The sequence below is a fragment of the Diaphorina citri genome, unplaced genomic scaffold (genome assembly GCF_000475195.1).
Source record: "Diaphorina citri unplaced genomic scaffold, Diaci psyllid genome assembly version 1.1 scaffold73, whole genome shotgun sequence".
Taxonomy (NCBI): Eukaryota; Metazoa; Arthropoda; class Insecta; order Hemiptera; family Psyllidae; genus Diaphorina; species Diaphorina citri.
The window spans coordinates 59,799-82,384 of NW_007377510.1; the positions used below are offsets into that span (position 1 = coordinate 59,799).

The 22,586-nt window shown below is 37.8% G+C and overlaps 1 protein-coding gene across 1 annotated transcript; it reads left to right on the forward strand.

Moving 5' to 3' along the window:
- The first annotated feature begins 1,628 nt into the window (after positions 1-1,628).
- On the forward strand, positions 1,629-21,894 carry LOC103520889. The gene is made up of 11 exons (XM_026832023.1): positions 1,629-1,749; positions 13,494-13,595; positions 14,708-14,843; positions 15,083-15,201; positions 17,189-17,371; positions 18,097-18,228; positions 18,490-18,537; positions 19,112-19,232; positions 21,124-21,212; positions 21,373-21,420; positions 21,686-21,894. Exons 1-11 carry the CDS (start codon positions 1,686-1,688, stop codon positions 21,832-21,834), a joined length of 1,191 nt encoding a protein of 396 aa, XP_026687824.1. The 5' UTR covers positions 1,629-1,685; the 3' UTR covers positions 21,835-21,894.
- The last annotated feature ends 692 nt before the right edge of the window (positions 21,895-22,586 follow it).

Consider the following 22,586-nt stretch of genomic DNA (forward strand, 5'->3'; position numbering starts at 1 on the left):
TTTTCAGGTGACTACGCGCCACTAAAAGCCGCGCGACTACGATTCCAATATGAGACAAGCCTTTCTGCTCGAACTTGTAGTGGACCTGTAGGGAATAAGAATGATTTTATTAGTAATAATTTAACACCAGTGGGTAACACCTAACACACTAGGTTTACAAAGTTTCTTCGGGTAGAATTTCCAGTGATTTTTCAATATCGATTGTCGAAGTTTTTTGACTCTCTGCTTGGAGTTCGGGGTGCACTCAGCTTCATAAGGACAATAATTAAGTATCTACTTTAATCGAGTAGCGACCAGTGTAAAAAGATCACAATTATGAATTGCAACCCGGGTCACCCTGTATATGGTAATAATATTCATTGTTTTATCCTGTGTGCACTAAATACGTCACACTTAGAATGTCTTTGGTAAACACTCTCTTACCGATATTGTCATTAGTTGCACTATTACTTAGTCTGTGCACTATACATAGGTACTGCACATATATACTGTTGGGACATACACAGTGATTTTGATGTAGGTACTCGTATATTTTGTAGTCAGATTTTAATAATGTCGAGATGCAAGGCAAGGTCCGGGATTGCGACCATCTACTTACAATCATTGTCAAAGCTCAGCATAATTTCAGGTGTTGTTTGTCATTTACTAAGGAAAAAATCTTTTGTCATTCACTAAGGAAAAAAAAGTCTTCAATGTTCCAGAAAATACCAATGGTCGAAGAAAAGACATCGACCCTTTCTTGATGAGTTTTACCCTTTCTTGATGAGTTTTTACTTTATTTTAGTTTATTTTTAAACCACATTAGTTGCACCTCGTCTCACGTTTAAAAGCCCCAAAGTCTGGTTAAGCAACATACACAATGATTTTGAAATCCTCGTATATTTTGTAGTCAGCTTTTAATAATGTCGAGATGCAAGGCAAGGTCCGGGATTGCGACCATCTACTTACAATCATTGTCAAAGCTCAGCAAATAATTGTCCAAGGGAAAGCTCAAGTTGCGGATTCGCCACACAATGGAACTCTTCTCCATCTCCTTCAGAATATACGGCATGTTACTCGCTTCCCTTATGATACTGTTGAATATGTTCGAGTTCGGTGTAGGGATGTCATCTCCTAATTTTTTAGCAGCAAACATAACTTTCATTTTACTCTCTCAGCAGCAAAGAGAATTTTCATTTTCCTCTTTAGCAGCAATGAGAACTTTCATTTTTCTTTTTAGCAGGAAAAAAACTCCATTTTCCTCTTGGGTAGCAAAGAGAACTTTAATATTCCTCTTTAGCAGCAAAGAGAACTTTTATTTTCCTCTTCATCAACAAAGAGAACTTTCATTTTTCTCTTTAGCAGCAAAGAGAACTTCCATTTTCCTCTTCATCAGCAAAGAGAACTTTCATTTTCCTCTTTGGCACCAAAGATAATTTCGATTTTCCTCTTTAGCAGCAAAGAGAACTTTCATTTTCATGATTTTCCTCTTTAGTGAGGAAAATCAGAGGTTCAAAGAGAACCTCTATTTTCCTCGTAATACCTACCTAGTCAGAAATCCACAAGAACCTAAAGGGGTAACCTTCTGGTGATGAAATGAGTTTCGGTAGGGATTGTCAGACTATCCCATCGCTATCGCTAGGCTACTGGTTACTTGAACTCGGTTCAGTTTCAATCCTGATTCAATCCGCGCCAGATCTGCAACCATGTTCTCTACGTTGACTTTGTTCGGTGTTTTGACCGTAACGTTTGCCGTCACGAATGTTCGAGGTAAGTGGTAAACTGTTCATAAGGAGACACATATTGGTACAAAACAGCTAGAATAATTAGTGAAAAACTACAATGCTGAGGAAATTACCAGTGATAAAGCAGCTGCGATGTGGTTTGAAGAGGAAGAGAACAAAAAGTTTTCCCTTTCCGCACTAAAGTTTTGAAGTACCTAAGTGGGTAACCCAAAATGATCTGCCTTAACACAAATTGTAGGACGTAATGTTTTTTATTTATTTATTTTTTTCTTCTTCTTTCTATGATTTACATAAAACCTTTCTTGAAACTTTTTTTGATCAATTCGGTCTCCCAGAGGTTTGGATCCTTGTGGATATTGGTCTTGTTTCTCCAGGCGCGACGTGTCACCTGTTTGGTACGCGTGTCATATTCCTCTGCCATCTCCCGAATCTCCTAATTCGGTCTCCCAGAGGTTTGGATCCTTGTGGATATTGGTCTTGTTTCTCCAGGCGCGACGTGTCACCTGTTTGGTACGCATGTCATATTCCTCTGCCATCTCCCGGCCATCCTCGAACTTGTAGTGGACCTGTAGGGAATAAGAATGATTTTATTAGTAATAATTTAACACCAGTGGGTAACACACTAGGTTTGCAAAGTTTCTTCGGGTAGAATTTCCAGTGATTTTTCAATGTCGATTGTCGAAGTTTTTTTGACTCTCTGCTTGGAGTTCGGGGTGCACTCAGCTTCATAAGGACAATAATTAAGTAGCTACTTTAATCGAGTAGCGACCAGTGTAAAAAGCTCACAATTATGAATTGCCATTAATCCATTATGATCAATTATAAAAGTAAATCATTACGTACCTACTTAAATTATGAATGTCGGAATTCACTGAATCAATTTAACAAAGAAATCAATCCAAATTCCAAGCTCGGAATTTAATGTATCCGACACTTAAAGTTAAGATAATACCTAGGTACCTACTTCACCTACTTGAATCATTACGTACCTACTTAAATTATGAATGTCGGAATTCACTGAATCAATTTAACAAAGAAATCAATCCAAATTCCAAGCTCGGAATTGAATGTATCCGACACTTAAAGTTAAGATAATACCTAGGTACTTCACCTACTTGGTGGAAATTTACCTTGAGTACAACATCGTCCTCCAGTATGGCTGTCTTTTCTGCTTTCTCCAACGAGCTTAGCCAATCTGATGTAAGCTTCATTCTTGTTTGAGTACCTATTTATTTCCTCTGCAACAGATCCGGTTTGGTGATGATTTATCTGAAATTTCAAAGATGGAGGGGCAATATTAGAAGTGAAATGCTATTAAAATAGGTAGCTACTTAATAATATCTGATGTTATTAAAATATTCACACACCTATAGAAGGGAATCACCTCACCAATAAAGAAGTGGGTATCATTAGTAGATACATACCCAATTGAATAAATTTCTTACCAATAACTAGGTATCGGATATCAAATTTCCCTCTGCTCAGCAATGTGTCTTTGGTAAACACTCTCTTACCGATATTGTCATTAGTTGCACTATTACTTAGTCTGTGCACTATACATAGGTACTGCACATATATGTATACTGTTGGATATAAATCACACTGATCACACACATTACAAATAAGACCTTGTTTAGACTGCGGGAGTAAAGGGACTTTTCAGTCTCAGCCTGGCAGGATAAACAAGGTATATTCTATTCTACAGATTAGTAAGCCAGCCTCTAGACAGCTTTGTCAGCGCGCCTACCTTGGGCCAGCCAGCCAGCCACTCACGTTCAGACCGTCTGAAAGTCCGCAGGTTTTTAAATTATTCTTGTAGGTGATAGGTCTTGGCTTGGATTCTCGCACGAGGCAAAATTTATGGTTTATTTTCGGAACGGCAGCTCAACGGCTGTCCGGATATGGTGTCTGAGCTCATAATAAAACGTACCGAATTTCGCCAACCGAGTTGAACCGTTTTGTTGATTTCGCCATGCGATAACGAGTTGTAGATGAGACAATCCAAATTTTGCTCTCCGATAACAACTTGGTTGATGCAGTCAGACAAATCTGGCACACCAGATAAGTTTCGTTCTCGGGACGGACGGCTTTCTCCTATCCTGTCCTCGTTTTTTCCAAGATTTTGGGACCATAAGAACTTCGTTGTTACAGGTCCCTCTATCAAACCCTCCATCAAATTAACTACTGAATACCTATTTAATTTAATACTAAGTAGGTATTCAATTAGTCATCTACGAGTAAAAATAATTTTATTCCTCTCTGGTTAGCTTCTAATTGTAAAATCGAGCATTAGTCATAAAAGGAAAACATGACTAACTTTTAATCAAGTAGGTAGGTATGTAGGTACATATCGGGTTTATGACTAGATGTTTAAGTCATTTTTTAGTCCGTCCTTCCTTTATTATCACAATAGTAATAAAAAGGTATAAGGGACGGACTATTGTATTCGCTTCGGTGTCGTCTGTCACTCTGTTCGTAAAAATAATTTTATTCCTCTCTGGTTAGCTTCTAATTGTAAAATCGAGCATTAGTCATAAAAGGAAAACATGACTAACTTTTAATCGCAAGTAGGTAGGTATGTAGGTACATATCTGGTTTATGACTAGATGTTTAAGTCATTTTTTAGTCCGTCCTTCCTTTATTATTACAATAGTAATAAAAAGGTATAGTCGTCTGTCACTCTGTTCTCATAGAAGGACTTATCCAAACCTGGTCGACATACATATATGTATATCAAATTTAAGGTCTTTTTACCAGGAACACGAAAATGGTGGTGCAAATTTTGTCCAGAGAACCATAAAGCAAAAAACCAAAAAAAAACTTTAGCGTCACCTATGTTAAGCTACGCCGAGCAAGGCCAATAAATGGATGGGTGACTTAAAGTTAATTGAGTAATTGTGGTTTTTTTTTCACATTTTCTCACACAAATGAGCTCTGATCTTGAAATTTGTCGCGACGACCTATGAACTCAAAGCGAGAAAGTTTAAGATAACACTTCAGTCGTTATTTTAAGGCGGTTTTAGCGTCACCTATGTTAAGCTACGCCGAGCAAGGCCAATAAATGGATGGGTGACTTAAACCTTATATTGGGAAGAAAGGGAGAACGGGCTCTAGTCTTGATTTTAAATCAAGACTAGAGCCCGTTACATACCTATAAGTAAAATTGAAAAATAAAATCAAGAATAATAATAAACTGAATAAACAAATTAGGTAGGTACAATTGTATATAGGTACTGATCGAATAAACTACGGGCTAAATAATTCCCGGAGGAGGAACACGAAAATGGTGGTGCAAATTTTGTCCAGAGAACCATAAAGCAAAAAACCAAAAAAACTGGAAACTGAATATTAAACAAATTAGGTAGGTACATAGGTACTGATCGAATAAACTACGGGCTAAATAATTCCCAGAGGGACGGGCCCAGCATGTTTGTTTATTAGTAAGCAAATACCTAGGAACAGGTTTGATATAGGTAAATTCGTGTTTTTTAGAAGAATAGTGGTGCCTCTTCAAACCCTAGATTTAATAATCACAATGCCAACGAGAATAGCACCTAAAATGTACCAGCTTTTTCGACGGATCACTTAAAATAAGCAACGTTGAGCGTGAAACGACCATCTTTAAAATTTGGCTTTAATAGAGGCAATTTCCCTGTATTACAGGACTTATAAGTTTCATGAAACAGGGCCCTGGTCCCATGTCTCTGGCAGTTTTTACAATGTGACGGATGACACAGTTATCCATGAAAATATATAATCAGTGCGGTGTCTATCGTAGTCCTCGGGGAATAGCGGAATCCTACATCAAAAAAAATGATCAGGTGGACGAGAAGATCAAATGGGGGATATCCAAAATTGATTAGATGGGCAATATAATTAGGAAGAGGAGAAAGACAAGGAAGCAGCAGGAGAGGAAGAAAGTGTATATTTTTTGGACTTAACAACTTTATGGCCAGCTTTCCGACCGGGGCGGATTTTATCCTGAACTTTTAAGGTTCGTTAACAGCTGACTTTCCCCTATCCTGACGTTTTCCTTATCCCTTCGCTTTCGGGACCATAAGATTGCGAACATAATCGCGAAATCACATAGGTACGTTATGTACATATAGGTACGATAGGTGATAGGTAACATACCTATTATTAAAAACAGATACAAAATACAGTCGAACCTGGATAAACGAGAATTCAAGGGACCAGCTCATTTTTTCGTTTAAGGCTGTTTAATACAACATTTTCTCGTTTATAAAGGTTTAGGAAAGTGGAAGAGCAAACTGATGAAAGCATGACACATTTAAACAAGTTAAGAACAAATTCTGATTTATAGAGGTAGGTACCTAATTTTAAAGTTAAAAAACGCGTCCCGAATTTTTTCTGGGACAAAAACGGAAATTCGGGACAAAACGCCCCAAAATGAAAAACTGAACGGGACGCCGGGACACCCCCTGAAATTCGGGACTGTCCTGGCCAATTCGGGACGTTTGGCAAGCCTACCTATGTCTATAAATTTCGCTTGCACACAGGTCAGAAGTTGCACATGGGTAATTAGCGATGTGTTAAAGTACAGGCATTCGACCATGAATAGTTTATGGTCTTTCGGTCATCAGGAGTGCATACTTTCCTGTCACTTTTCAGCTCTGTCTTATAACCTTTATTTATTTGACGGTAGCTCGCCTGCCTGGTAAGTGCTAGGTTCGATTCCCGCTCAAGGTGAATTTTATCCTAAACAGATAAGGTTCATTCTCGGAATGGCTGACTTTCCTGTCAACAAATTCTTGGAGGATGTAACATTTCATTCCTTCTAGTCTGAATTATTACAAAACTCTTACAGAACAATTAAAACAAACAATGGCACCAATCGCCAATTACCATTGCATGCTCGGGCGTTCAATTAATAGATACGTTGGTTAGTTCAACATTGACACGATAAACTCGTCCTGTTTGTGATAGAGAAAGGAAAGCAAAGAATTTTCAATTTAAATGAGATAATAGGATAAGTCAGTAACTATTTCACTGATGAATGGACAATGTAATTAAAACAATGAATAATTCAGACTAGACGCGACGCTCTGGTTTACTAGAGGGGGGATTCAACTGCACTAGTGATTGAGAGTAGGTACCATATTAGAAAACTGTTTTCGATACAAAGTTAAAATTATCGTCCTTTGAATTGAATCTATCAAAGAGATTAAAAAGTTATCCTGGGGGAAAATGGAGACCTACTAATTCGGCTATTAATTTGCAAGTAGTATAGATTTTCTCGCTTTGTAAGTGGAAGATTGCGGCTTCGGATTCCAACCAAGGCATGGAATTTCATTCTGAGGTCCGTTCTCGGAACAGCTTCGGCCACTCCTATAATGGTATACAATAATAAACTGAGATTAAGGGATTCGATCATCTCATTCAAATATTAAATAAACATTTTTAAAAGTTTTTATTCCCCTGGGAGTTCTTGTTACTAAATCATTAATAGGGTCTGCAAAGTGAATTTAAGTTTTTTTTTTTTTTCCTTTAAAGAAAGCAGCTGCGATGTGGTTTGAAGAGGAAGAGAACAAAAAGTTTTCCCTTTCCGCACTAAAGTTTTGAAGTACCTAAGTGGGTAACCGAAAATGATCTGCCTTAACACAAATTGTAGGACGTAATGTAGGTATTAATGTTTTTTTATTTTTTTTTTTTTCTTCTTATTTCTTTGATTTACATAAAATCTTTCTTGAAACTTTTTTTGATCACCATTTGTATGTGGTTGTTATCTGCAATCTCCATGGATGACCGGCTGGTTTGGGGTGCACTCAGTCTCGTTAGGACCCCGCCCAAAAAAGAGAGCGTAAAAAGTCTGATACCTGTGACTTTAGTTCTTCAAAGAAATGCGTCTCAAGTTCAAATAATAATACATTCCTCATTATGTTTTTTTGTCCCTCTTTTTTTTTTTTTCTCAAGGGTTCTGTTTTTTTCTTCTCCAATGTTTGTAACATTCTATTTTTTTGTCACTTTTTAACAAATTAAATTGACAGTCACCAATTAAATACCTACATAGATAAAGAATCGAACTTGGAAGAAAATAAAACCATTGTTATTGTTTATAAATGACATAATATTATGTTTAGATTGTATTAAAAATAAACTTTTAGGTACATAATAAAAACTCGTAAGAAGTGCATACAAAGTTCATTGATCACATGCGGACATAATAAAAACTAGTATTGATTGTTTTTTTTTTACTGTCAACAATCGACAATCTAACCTGTGGATGTATGAACATTATTTTGTATATTGAGGTTGATCAAGTATTTACGAGTGCTTTATTCTTATGGTAGGTACTCTGCGTTTTATCAAGTATCAATAATGTCACTTACAAAAGTTACAAGCATACGGAGTTACACAGTTACAAACATAAAAACTAGAATAATTCTGAACATGGTATTATCAGGACATATTTGGCAAACGGATTAGTCGACCATCTGGTTCAATAAGGATAAAAAATAGATAAGATATCACCCCAGGACATTATTAGATCATTTCAAATCTAATTCATTGAATCTAATAATGCCCTACAACTCATGCTCAGACGGACCCAGGTCTGTCAGAAGAGATGGTCGAAACGTGTGTGGCAGAAAAAGCTCGAGACGTTCATTGATTAAATATTTAACCTACAGGTAGCGTAATTACAAAACAGATTGTATTATGAAGCGGATTGGCGTAGCTGGGCGCATTAGGCATGCATGGCAAATTAGCTCAATGTATAAATAAAAAAAAAAAAAAAAAAAAAAATAGGTAGGATAAATAAAATAATAATGATCTGTAGATACCTAGAAAATTAGAAAATCGAATTTCTATATTGCGTAGGTGGCTAGGTGGTTAGTGGTTACACCACCTACCAAACTAGGAGCAGATATTAATTGATTGGGTGCCTGAGATATCGGTCGTTCTGTTACCATTGTAATTTATAGCCCACAGCAATGTTTAATTTAATTAATGATATCTTGCTGAAACACCTACACATTATAGGTACTGAATATCGTTATATGGTGCATGCGAACAAAATATTGCAATAATCTTGACCAACAACCAATATCTCTCTACTATCTACTCGTATATCTAATTCTGATTACCTGATACAGTGATACACCTATGTATCTAGGTAGTTCCTAACACTCCTAATAGGCCAACTAATAGAGCACTAATTGTGATTAATGCTTGACTGCACTTGTAATTTTTCAATCGATTCGGAATTAACAATTAATTAACAGTGCGTTGTAATTGTGATGGCAGATTACCAATTAGATAAATAATAGTTTGATTCAAGAGTACTGGAAAGCGCGGGAACGTCAAGACTTCAAGAGTTTGAAGCGATGATAACGCCAGGCCTAGGTCAGCCACTCACTATCAGGTAGACCTGACAAACACATCTGATCAGGTCCGCCTGTCAGGTCTACCTGATCAGGTTTGCCTGTAAGGTACACCTGATCAGGTCTGCCTGTCAGGTACACCTGATCAGGTCCGTCTGTCAGGTCTACCTGATACCTGATGAGCACACACATTATCAGGTAGATCTGACATGACAGGTACAGGTGAAAAGGTCCACTTGTCAGGTTTAGTTGATACCAGATATTGAGTGGCTGGCCCTACGAGTATACTAGCTAACATGCAACATCTGTCATCTATCAATGTCCTACCTACCTATTTAAAAGTACCAACCACGCCCAACGTTGCTTAACTCAAAGTAATTTTGTGTTTACAGGAGAATGCCCTTATCGGCCACTTTGTCCTTACGATCATCTCCAGGACATCCTTCACCTCGTCAGGATCCTGCGTGATCCTTCCGGTCGTTCCTGAAACGAAAATTTTACAAGATTGTTTTTACTTTGAGTCTTTCTTCAAATGAAAATTCCGGAATTATTTCAGAGGGGTTTTTTTGAGGTCTTCCGGTCGTTCCTGAAACGGAAATTTTGCAAGATTGTTTTTACTGTGAGTCTTTCTTCAAATGAGAATTTCGGAATTTTTTCAGAGAAGTTTTTTCGAGGTGTAGGTACTGCCGTAAGCTAATTCATTGAAGATGCTACGCTTGGAGGGTAGAGCACCTACCTTGTGATTGCTAGTTCGCGGTTTCGAACCCCGCCCGGAACTGCATGGAACGGCTGGCTTTCTCCTATAGTGGCCTCTCTCTTCGAATTTCTGGACGATAAGACTTCCGCTCTTACAGTTTCCTCTATCAAACCTCTTTTTTTTAAGTCTAAAAGAACGCGAACCGCTTTAGGTATGATGCTACGTATAATAAGTATAAGTAAGTCTGTTAGTACTTTGTTTTATTTCGACTTACTTATCTGCACAGTTTTCATCTCCTCGTCATCAAAGTCCCAGTGGTGTAGAGTGAAATTCTTCTCCTCCTTCCAGTCGCTGAGCAGTTGTTTGCAGTGTCCAAACAGGAGGGAGTAGTGATTGCCATCATGACAGTAGTGGATCAGCCAGAGAGGAAACCGGGGGGTCTTGAAGAATGGACTTACCTGGAAATTGAAATGGAGTTTAATGGAGTAAAATTTATTAATGGATGGTACTTTTGTGGGTAAAATTGACCCTGTGAATAGTTTGTCAAGTTTGCCTGCAAGTACGTGTATGAGTAGTTTTCGATGTTGTTAGTTGGCTTTCCTGGCTCTGGAAATATTTGTCTCTGAATCTTTCAAAGGAAAGAACATTAAGAACATTATAAATTCAGAGGAAGTTTGACTTACGTAAACTTTTTCTCCGTATTCATCGAGAGACAATATTCCAATGGGAGATCTAACCGGGTTCCAGTTCTTAGGGAATTGTGAATGCATGATATGACCTACCGCCTGGCCTATAAGCAACAGTAATATTAAAGACCATGTTTCATCACCATCCTGCGTCAACAATGTTTTCACTTTGGAATTTGATAGGTCAGTTTGTACTCTATCAAGTCCTCTAGTCAGGATAACACTCAGGATAAGAGATATAGGAGGCTGCGGTGTCGTGTACACTGAGGATAACTGGGAGCGAACTTCATTGATATTGAAACACATCTTGGCATCCAAACATTCGAATATTCTGGTGTGAGAAAATTGTGGTTCATATTCCACTACAATGGCAGAACTTCCATCACCTGCTTGCCAAATGATATCTGCCAGACCATCATACGGTCCGCAGTCTGACCGTTTGCTTTTGACGCCATTTTTGAACGCGAATAATTCATTCTTCATACTAAACGCGTGTACTATTGACATAACACCTTCCATGCCACAGACAAATCGTTTCGAACTATTATCAACGTTCAGACACTGAGGATAACTGGGAGCGAACTTCATTGATATTGAAACACATCTTGGCATCCAAACATTCGAATATTCTGGTGTGAGAAAATTGTGGTTCATATTCCACTACAATGGCAGAACTTCCATCACCTGCTTGCCAAATGATATCTGCCAGACCATCATACAGTCCGCAGTCTGACCGTTTGCTTTTGACGCCATTTTTGAACGCGAATAATTCATTCTTCATACTAAAAGCGTGCACTATTGACATAACACCTTCCATGCCACAGACGAATCGTTTCGAACTATTATCAACGTTTAACCATTTCTTCATGTATTGTATTTTGAGCTTCTTGGGGTCAAACAACCCAGACCATCATACGGTCCGCAGTCTGACCGTTTGCTTTTGACGCCATTTTTGAACGCGAATAATTCATTCTTCATACTAAACGCGTGCACTATTGACATAACACCTTCCATGCCACAGACGAATCGTTTTGAACTATTATCAACGTTTAACCATTTCTTCATGTATTGTATTTTGAGCTTCTTGGGGTCAAACAATGTGGACATCACTCGATGGAGAGGAACTTGCATGCCAGTGACCATGTTTTTATTTTTCTTATATTTTATGTAGACCTGGGAAAATGTTTGATGATTTTTATCTCCAGGTTGAGTCTGACTTTCATTTCCTACACCAAAAAATGTTTCTGGGGTCAATTTCACTTCTTGTCCTTTTTCGCTGATTTGTTTCTCACTTCTAGTTTGAATTTTTGGAGTTTCCAATGACAGCCCTATACTTTGAAACATGTGATCTATTTCTTCAAAATTGCCATCTTCATTTAGAGCAGCTATATTTTCACACAGTTGTTTCCATTTTGATTTTATTTCTAATAACTTGTGCATCATATCCATGTTCAATGTGGTTGCATGATCTGAAGGAAATTGCGGAGCGTAAAAACTAGTTTTGGTTTTTTTTTTTTTTTTTTTTACTGTCAACAATCTAACCTGTGGATGAATGAACATTATTTTGTATATTGAGGTTGATCAAGTATTTACGAGTGCTTTATTCTTATGGTACTCTCTGCGTTTTATCAAGAAGTATTAATAATGTCACTTACAAAAGTTACAAGCATACGGAGTTACAGTTACAAACATAAAAACTAGAATAATTCTGAACCCTCAGTACCTCACAGACCTAACGCCCTAAGAAATAATTTCTTGTGATAAGGAGGTACTTGTAATGCTCAACTCCATACACAAAAAACTCTCTCTAAGGCTTAGGTGTAAGGGCAACTGCCCCAAAAGATGGGTTAAGCTTATACGAATTCAAGTATCCTCAGTACCTCACAGACCTAACGCCCTAAGAAATAATTTCTTGTGATAAGGAGGTACTTGTAATGCTCAACTCCATACACAAAAAACAAGGCTTAGGTGTAAGGGCAACTGACCCAAAAGATGGGTTAAGCTTATACGAATTCAAGTACTTGTACCTATGGTGTCTTGAGCTTTGTTAGGCTCTCTATTTTTGTATGGTTAAAAAAATAGGTATGCTAAACAAAATAATAATGATCTGTAGATACCTAGAAAATTAGAAAATCGAATTTCTATATTGCGTAAGTGGTTAGTGGTTACACCACCTACCAAACTAGGAGCAGATATTAATTGATTGGGTGCCTGAGATATCGGTTGTTCTGTTACCATTGTAATTTATAGCCCACAGCAATGTTTAATTTAATTAATGAAATCTTGCTGAAACACCTACACATTATAGGTACTGAATATCGTTATATGGTGCATGTGAACAAAATATTGCAATAATCTTGACCAACAACCAATATCTCTCTCTACTATCTACTCGTATATCTAATTCTGATTACCTGATACAGTGATACACCTACGTATCTAGGTAGGTCCTAACACTCCTAATAGGCCAACTAATAGAGCATTAATTGTGATTATTGCTTGACTGCACTTGCAATTTTTCAATCGATTCGGAATTAACAATTAATTAACAGTGCGTTGTAATTGTGATGGCAGATTACCAATTAGATAAATAATAGTTTGATTCAAGAGTACTGGAAAGCGCGGGAACGTCAAGACTTCAAGAGTTTGAAGCGATGATAACGCCAGGCCTAGGTCAGCCACTCACTATCAGGTAGACCTGACAAACACATCTGATCAGGTCCGCCTGTCAGGTCTACCTGATCAGGTTTGCCTGTAAGGTACACCTGATCAGGTCTGCCTGTCAGGTACACCTGATCAGGTCCGTCTGTCAGGTCTACCTGATACCTGATGAGCACACACATTATCAGGTAGATCTGACATGACAGGTACAGGTGAAAAGGTCCACTTGTCAGGTTTAGTTGATACCAGATATTGAGTGGCTGGCCCTACGAGTATACTAGCTAACATGCAACATCTGTCATCTATCAATGTCCTACCTACCTATTTAAAAGTACCAACCACGCCCAACGTTGCTTAACTCAAAGTAATTTTGTGTTTACAGGAGAATGCCCTTCCGACACTGGTATCCTTCGTCTCTACAAGGAGCTGGGATGTAAACCTGTCAAATCAGATGCTGAGAAATGCGCCACTGCTTTCTCCTGTCGTAAGTTTTCTAATATTAGATGTGACGCTGAGTTTTCTAATATTAGAAGTGACACTGAGTTTTCTAATAAGTATTAAAAGTGCCACTTCTAATTCTGGCCCTTAGCTGGTCGTATCAGTCAGGTCTACCTGATCAGGTCTGCCTGTCAGGTCTACCTGATACCTGATGAGCACACACAATCAGGTAGACCTGACATACAGGTACGGCTGAAAAGGTCCACTTGTGAGATTTAGTTGATTCCAGATAGTGAGTGGCTGGCCCTACGAGTATACTAGCTAACATGCAACATCTGTCATCTATCAATGTCCTAACTACCTATTTAAAAGTACCAACCACGCCCAACGTTGCTTAACTCAAAGTAATTTTGTGTTTACAGGAGAATGCCCCTCCGACACTGGTATCCTTCGTCTCTACAAAGAGCTGGGATGTAAACCTGTCAAATCAGATGCTGAGAAATGCGCCACTGCTTTCTCCTGTCGTAAGTTTTCTAATATTAGATGTGACGCTGAGTTTTCTAATATTAGAAGTGACACTGAGTTTTCTAATAGGCATTAGAAGTGCCACTTCTAATTCTGGCCCTTAGCTAGTCGGATTTTTCCTGGGATTGAACTGACACGAGGATCGAGCTGTATCTAAATACATACCAGGGTGGATCCGAAATTCCTGTAAAGAGTTCCAGGGTCCGAAATGGTTAACCCCAGTCTAAATCGAAATGTTTCTTTCCCAAAAATTGAAGATATGTAGACTCGTTAACCCAAAATAGCTTCAGCTTTAGACCAAAGTATTTCTTTTACTGCTTCTTTATTCAGAACGTCAGCAATTGAATTGTTATCATGAGTACAGAGTTTTATCTTGCGTTGTGTTCACCCATGAAGGATAGTCATAGGTATGCAAAGCTTCTACAACCTCTATTCTTTGCCAATCAAGGATCTTCTAAGAACAGCAATGTTCTAACTCGGGGTTTCCAACTTCCATGTGTATGCGGGCCTCATGCTACATTGGCAAGTATGTATTTCGCCCGAAAAGCTTCGCTGCCACAAAAATGGTCTGGCGGGCCACATGTGGTCCGCGGGCCGCTGTTCTGACTTCTAACTTTTCTGTCACATTCGCAGCATCTCAAATCCAAACCGCCTCCAAGACATGTTCGGTGAAAGGGAAAACCTACAAAAGCGGAGAGAAGATCCCCGCCAGCAAAGGATCCTGTGTCGCCGAATGTCGTTGTACGGAAGCTTGGCCTAATATGGATAGGTAAACTTTTGAGCTAATATAACTATTATAAACCTTGTGAATTGGGGGTAGGTACATTCAGTTCAACATAGAGTTACAGAACCAGGGACATCTACCCTACAGCTACAGACCTCATCTATGTGGTATAAAAGCCATCACTTCAAACATTTTTTAATGGGATCACTCACCCATCTAACATTATTTTCTAGCTAAATTTTCTTCTTATGATAGGAATTGTGGCATTTTTGTTCTCCTTACAGATCCAGTATTGTATGCGCCCACATCGACTGTCCTGAATTCCTAGGAGAACCCATCATGGACGGCTGTGTTCGTCAATACTCCTTGGATGAATGCTGTTCTGTTGGAGTCAAATGTCCCGGTTAGTATAACGATATATACATTGTAAACTGGGGGATCTTTTCTTACGCTAGCCATTCACTATCAGGTAGACCTGACAGGTACGGCTGAAAAGATCCGAATGTTAGGTCTACCTGATACCTGATGATCTCACACACTATCAGGTAGAATTGACCCCATCAGGTATACCTGATGATGAGTGGCTGGCCTTACAAATTGTAAACTGGGGGATCTTTTCTTACGCTAGCCATTCACTATCAGGTAGACCTGACAGGTACGGCTGAAAAGATCCGAATGTTAGGTGTACCTGATACCTGATGATCACACACACTATCAGGTATACCTGATAATGAGTGGCTGGCCTTACAGGTCACAGAAGATGGAGAATAAATAATCAATCCAAGTTTCGCAACAAAGTTTTGCAAAACAGAAGTGACAGGTTTCTCTCGATATTGGAGGCTGAAAGTTCTTCTCTCTAGTCTAAAGCAGGGTCCACAGTTATGTTGGCAACGTCGGACGATAATGATGGGCAACATTTCTGTAAGTGTGAACCCTGCTTTAGAGTCGATAAACCTCTCTTTGACTCAAACTATGAGCGGAGCTCAGTATAGGACTATTGCGCCTCTTTCTCTTTCATGCCCTCTCTTTCATGAAGTTCAGTAGTGGTTTTATTAGTATATGTTTGAGTCAAAGAGAGGTTTATTGACTCTAAAGCAGGGTTCACACTTACAGAAATGTTGCCCATCATTATCGTCCGACGTTGCCAACATAACTGTGGACCCTGCTTAAGACTAGAGAGAAGAACGTTCAGCTTCCAATATCGAGAGAAACCTGTCACTTCTGTTTTGCAAAACTTTGTTGCGAAACTTGGATTGATTATTTATTCTCCATCTTCTGTGACAAAGTGTCAATTTAAAAGTGACATTATAAATTTAGGATAGTGCTTTCCACCCCACACTACTCCATATCTTATCTCCTAAACTTTTCCGTCTAAGCTCTTCAATCTTAAATTCATTCATTTATCATCCTTATGTGGACTTTCGTGAGCCCCTTGCAGGAAACAATATTTTATTTCCAATTTTTGTAAAAACTATGAAGGATTTTTGTTCTCATGTGACATTATAAATTTAGGATAGTGCTTTCCACCCCACACTACTCCATATCTTATCTCCTAAACTTTTCCGTCTAAGCTCTTCAATCTTCAATTCATTCATTTATCATCCTTATGGACTTTCGTGAGCCTCTTGCAGGAAACAATATTTTATTTCAAATTTTTGTAATAACTATGAAGGATTTTTGTTCTCATAATAGATTTTCTTCAAAATTGCCATCTTCATTTAGAGCAGCTATATTTTCACACAGTTGTTTCCATTTTGATTTTATTTCTAATAACTTTTGCATCATATCCATGTTCAATGTGGTTGCATGATCTGAAGGAATTTGCGGAGCGTTTAGAGCACCATCTGTTTTGGACAGAGTATCTTGAAGAACTATATTTTCATTTTTCTCTTTTATTAATATATCATCTTCACAGTTTACATTATTTTCCAAGTCAGTAGAAGATTTTTCATTGACAATGCTGCCGCCCAAATCAAGCCTGGGACAACTATTCGCCACGAAAGGAATTTGCGGAGCGTTTAGAGCACCATCTGTTTTGGACAGAGTATCTTGAAGAACTATATTTTCATTTTTCTCTTTTATTAATATGTCATCTTCACAGTTTACATTATTTTCCAGGTCAGTAGAAGATTTTTCATTGACAATGCTGCCGCCCAAATCAAGCCTGGGACAACTATTCGCCACGTTTGAATGAGCTTGAGTAATACTAGTAGATAGTTGTTGATCTGGATCATCAATATTACTTGGGATTGGAACTGAATCTCTTCCGTTGTTAGTTTCCGGATGGTAAAATTGATTCTGATCTCCCAACTGTGAATTCTCTTTTTCAGTTTCATATTCTTCAGAAGATCCATCTGACGTGTTCTCATGATAGATTTTCGTAATTTCAGCTCTTGAAGAGGCCAAATCTCAAAACAAGACTACCGCGGGCAACACTCCCGCTTCGACTTCCGTTGTGGCCAAATCTTCCGGTTTCATGTGCAACGTGAGTGGCGTGCAGTATCCTGAAGGCGCTGTCTTCTATCCGGACACACCCGCCTGCACACATTGTATCTGTACCAAGGATTATACCGGTAATATTTACTGAGGTCATTTAGTGCGAAGGGTGAAAACCCAACGCTATGAAAATGATATAGACAGACCCCCTCTACTGGTGACGGCAGGCCTAAAGTTATGTCCAAACATAGTCGTCCGGCCGTCGATCGATGTCTATGGACGAGATGAATCTATGTTGTCAAGGCAGTGTGGACGGTTCAGTCGACATCGATCGATGGCCGGTCGACTGTTTGTGGACAGTGGGCACACCTTAAGAATATTTTTGCCAACTAAGTTAAACCATAACTACCTACCTATCAAGAGGTTTGATGGCGTAATATATTATTTTAATCCCAATTCCAAACTTCTTCTGCCGTATCCTGAAGGCGCTGTCTTCTATCCGGACACACCCGCCTGCACACATTGTATCTGTACCAAGGATTATACCGGTAATATTTACTGAGTTCATTTAGTGCGAAGGGTGAAAACCCAACCCTATGAAAATGACATAGACAGACCCCCTATACTGGTGACGGCAGGCCTAAAGTTATGTCCAAACATAGTCGTCCGGTCGTTGATCGATGTCTATCGACGAGATGAATCTATGTTGTCGAGGCAGTATGGATGGTTCAGTCGACATCGATCGATGGCCGGCCGACTATGTTAAGAATATTTTTGCCAACTAAGTTAAAACATAACTATCAAGAGGTTTGATGGCGTAATATATTATTTGAATCCCAATTCCAAACTTCTTCTGCCACAGGATCCAACACCGGTCCTTACTGCAGAGAGATCTCCTGTGATATTGAACTTCACTATGGAAGTGATTTGCAGGAGGGTTGTACCCCTGTCTACTTTGGAGACGACGGCTGTTGTCCCATTCAGTTCAGATGCCGTAAGTAGATTAACTTTCTTTTATCTAGCGATTCTTCACTTATTTGTAGGGTACAGTGGTTCTACCGTCAATTGAAAAGTACGAAAGCCAAAATGGCACGGTATAGAACTTTCTTCTTACTATTCAAGGCATAGGACCAATGTGTCGGTAACTTGATGAATATAGTACAGTTTGCTGACATACAATAGGTAGATATGTACCTGTAAAAAGGTATATGACGGACACCATCCCTTATATTTTATGATGTTTCTTTTTTTTCAGCCTCTATTGAAGACACAGTTTTGAAATCAGCAAAGGAATCGGGAAAAAGTAAGTGCATGTTATATTATTCCAAAATAATCTTCGTAGTCCTAAAAATACATAGGTCCAGATACAGTGGTTCTACCGTCAAAGTAGGAAAGCCAAAATGGCACGGTATAGAACTTTCTTCTTACTTTTCAAGGCATAGGACCAATGTGTCGGTAACTTGATGTATATAGTACAGTTTGCTGACATACAATAGGTAGATATGTACCTGTAAAAAGGTAGATGACGGACACCATCCCTTATATTTATGATGTTTCTTTTTTCAGCCTCTATTGAAGACACAGTTTTGAAATCCACAAAGGAATCGGAAAAAAGTAAGTGCATGTTATATTATTCCAAAATAATCTTCGTAGTCCTAAAAATACATAGGTCCGTCTCCAATAGTTTTCATTTTGAAATTTCAACTTCTGCAAATAATTATCCTATGCAAATGACGCAAATGAAAGCTAGTCGAATTCTTCCATCTTAAGGGGACTTGCATTATGGATGGTTCCTTTCAACTTAATGCTGTCCAATTATTATTGATCTAAGTACCCACTAAAGACTCTACTAATCAATTTCCACCTATCCATTTCAGAAATTGAAGGCAAAGAGGGCCAGTGTACATTCGGCAACCTCACGTTGAGCATTGGAGACAAATTGTCCCCTGCTGAGTATGAAGAGTGTGTGGATTGCACCTGTGAGATCCCTCCTTATGTGTCCTTCCTTTAAAGCGCTTTAAAGTTTAAACTCCGTTTAAGTTAAACTCTTGGATTATACTATCTGATTGGCTGAAATTCTAGACTTTTTTTTAACTAACCAATCAGATTGATTAATTGAAAAGTTAAGCGGAGTTTAAACTCACTCCGTGAACCCAGGCATATTATTTGTCTTATACCTACTTCTCACACTATCTGCTGTGAACCTCACTTCTCCTTTAAAGCGCTTTAAAGTTTAAACTCCGTTTAAGTTAAACTCTTGGATTATACTATCTGATTGGCTGAAATTCTAGACTGACATCATCTATACTTTGTGTCGAATTAGTTACCGTGGCAGTTGGCAGCTGATGTGTTAAGATTTGTGTTGCAGTTGCTGTGTTAATGTTACAACCGCAGTTGTGGAGCACCAGTTCGAAAAATAGATAATTTTCCGAAGGCGAAAAGTGAAATTAACTTGGGGACATTTTAAGGGCAGGTTTCTATAGCTGTTTTCTCATAAACAGACTTAAATATGTACCTATGTGATAGTTAGGGACCTTTTTTTTTTAATAAAAGGCGTAGGTGCATATGTGAGTAGGTAAAAAAGATAAATATTTACCTACCCAAGTGAAAGTTTCCGAAGGCGAAAAGTGAAATTAACTTGGGGACATTTTAAGGGCAGGTTTCTATAGCTGTTTTCTCATAAACAGACTTAAATATGTATGTGATAGTTAGGGACCTTATTTTATTTTTTTTTTTTTAATAAAAGGCGTAGGTGCATATGTGAGTAGGTAAAAAAGATAAATATTTACCTACCCAAGTGAAAGTATTGATAAATTTTGACAAAACTATGTAAAGAAATTATAATTATGTATGTAGAACATTTTCTGTGTAAAGTGTAAAGAAACTATACCTATTCCTGTTAGAAATGAATATAGTTAAGAATCACCTTCAATAAAGTTAAATTGTTTACATAATATATTTTTGTTTACATAATAATGATGTTTTATTTATTTTAAAATTATCACAATATTTATAGATAGGTAGGTACCAAATAGCTTATCATTACACATAGAATAAAATAGAATATACCTAAAACTAGTAAATAACATCCATACCCACCCATGATTAAATTTATTTGTATATGGACAGACGAAAAAAGGCTAAACAATACCTACTTCCAACAAAAACGGAAGCTCGAAATAGGAAATAGATTCTATTATCACAATATTTATAGATAGGTAGGTACCAAATAGCTTATCATTACACATAGAATAAAATAGAATATACCTAAAACTAGTAAATAAAATCCATACCCACCCAAGATTAAAGTTATTTGTATATGGACAGACGAAAAAAGGCTAAACAATACCTACTTCCGACAAAAACGGAAGCTCGAAATAGGAAATAGATTCTGGAAATAAAAGAATCACAAACTATCAAAGTGAATCGTAAAATAGGACTAAGCATTTGGAAGTTCTCCAAGAATAGGAACTAGGAATAAAACGAGGTATTTTGGAAACAAAACTGGTCATAATACTAAACAGTGGTGACTGAACTTCAAAAGTTCAAAATAACCCTAGCACCTTCGTATTTCGGTTCTGCATAATACTAGACAGTGGTGACTGAACTTCAAAAGTTCAAAATAACCCTAGCACCTTCGTATTTCGGTTCTCTACTTCAGCTATAAATTTGTACATGCAAGATGTGCCCTTGGTGATAGAACTATTTCAGCAAATATACATTTCTACATGTAAGAAAATGTCCTTGGTCTTGATTGGTCAGAATATTTGGAGAACAACTTTCTTCTCAAGGAAGGGAACTGCTCCGCGGACAGCCCCATTGGGTTTCCCACACTGGACTTGATATCGATGTTGGCTATCGGCCACTTTGTCCTTACGATCATCTCCAGGACATCCTTCACCTCGTCAGGATCCTGCGTGATCCTTCCGGTCGGATACAGTGGTTCTACCGTCAAAGTAGGAAAGCCAAAATGGCACGGTATAGAACTTTCTTCTTACTTTTCAAGGCATAGGACCAATGTTTGTGTCGGTAACTTGATGTATATAGTACAGTTTGCTAACATATAATAGGTAGATATGTACCTGTAAAAAGGTAGATGACGGACACCATCCCTTATATTTATGTTTCTTTTTTTCAGCCTCTATTGAAGACACAGTTTTGAAATCAGCAAAGGAATCGGAAAAAAGTAAGTGCATGTTATATTATTCCAATAATCTTCGTACCTAGTCCTAAAAATACATAGGTCTGTCTCCAATAGTTTTGATTTTGAAATTTCAACTTCTGCAAATAATTATCCTATGCAAATGACGCAAATGAAAGCTAGTCGAATTCTTCCATCTTAAGGGGACTTGCATTATGGATGGTTCCTTTCAACTTAATGCTGTCCAATTATTATTGATCTAAGTACCCACTAAAGACTCTACTAATCAATTTCCACCTATCCATTTCAGAAATTGAAGGCAAAGAGGGCCAGTGTACATTCGGCAACCTCACGTTGAGCATTGGAGACAAATTGTCCCCTGCTGAGTATGAAGAGTGTGTGGATTGCACCTGTGAGATCCCTCCTTATGTGTCCTGCACCAAACTCCCCAACTGTTAAGTTATCATCTGTCATCCTTCATTGACATCATCTATACTTTGTGTCGAATTAGTTACCGTGGCAGTTGGCAGCTGATGTGTTAAGATTTGTGTTGCAGTTGCTGTGTTAATGTTACAACCGCAGTTGTGGAGCACCAGTTCGAAAAATAGATAATTTTCCGAAGGCGAAAAGTGAAATTAACTTGGGGACATTTTAAGGGCAGGTTTCTATAGCTGTTTTCTCATAAACAGACTTAAATATGTATGTGATAGTTAGGGACCTTATTTTATTTTTTTTTTTTTAATAAAAGGCGTAGGTGCATATGTGAGTAGGTAAAAAAGATAAATATTTACCTACCCAAGTGAAAGTATTGATAAATTTTGACAAAACTATGTAAAGAAATTATAATTATGTATGTAGAACATTTTCTGTGTAAAGTGTAAAGAAACTATACCTATTCCTGTTAGAAATGAATATAGTTAAGAATCACCTTCAATAAAGTTAAATTGTTTACATAATATATTTTTGTTTACATAATAATGATGTTTTATTTATTTTAAAATTATCACAATATTTATAGATAGGTAGGTACCAAATAGCTTATCATTACACATAGAATAAAATAGAATATACCTAAAACTAGTAAATAACATCCATACCCACCCATGATTAAATTTATTTGTATATGGACAGACGAAAAAAGGCTAAACAATACCTACTTCCAACAAAAACGGAAGCTCGAAATAGGAAATAGATTCTAGAAATAAAAGAAT

Excerpts from the sequence above, each read along its gene's own strand:
- LOC103520889 (XM_026832023.1), top strand. The coding sequence starts at position 1,686 with ATGTTCTCTACGTTGACTTTGTTCGGTGTTTTGACCGTAACGTTTGCC. Across the intron at positions 19,233-21,123 it reads TGTGAGATCCCTCCTTATGT|GACATCCTTCACCTCGTCAG; the intron begins GTCCTTCCTTTA and ends GATCATCTCCAG. Across the intron at positions 21,421-21,685 it reads AGCAAAGGAATCGGAAAAAA|AAATTGAAGGCAAAGAGGGC; the intron begins GTAAGTGCATGT and ends TATCCATTTCAG.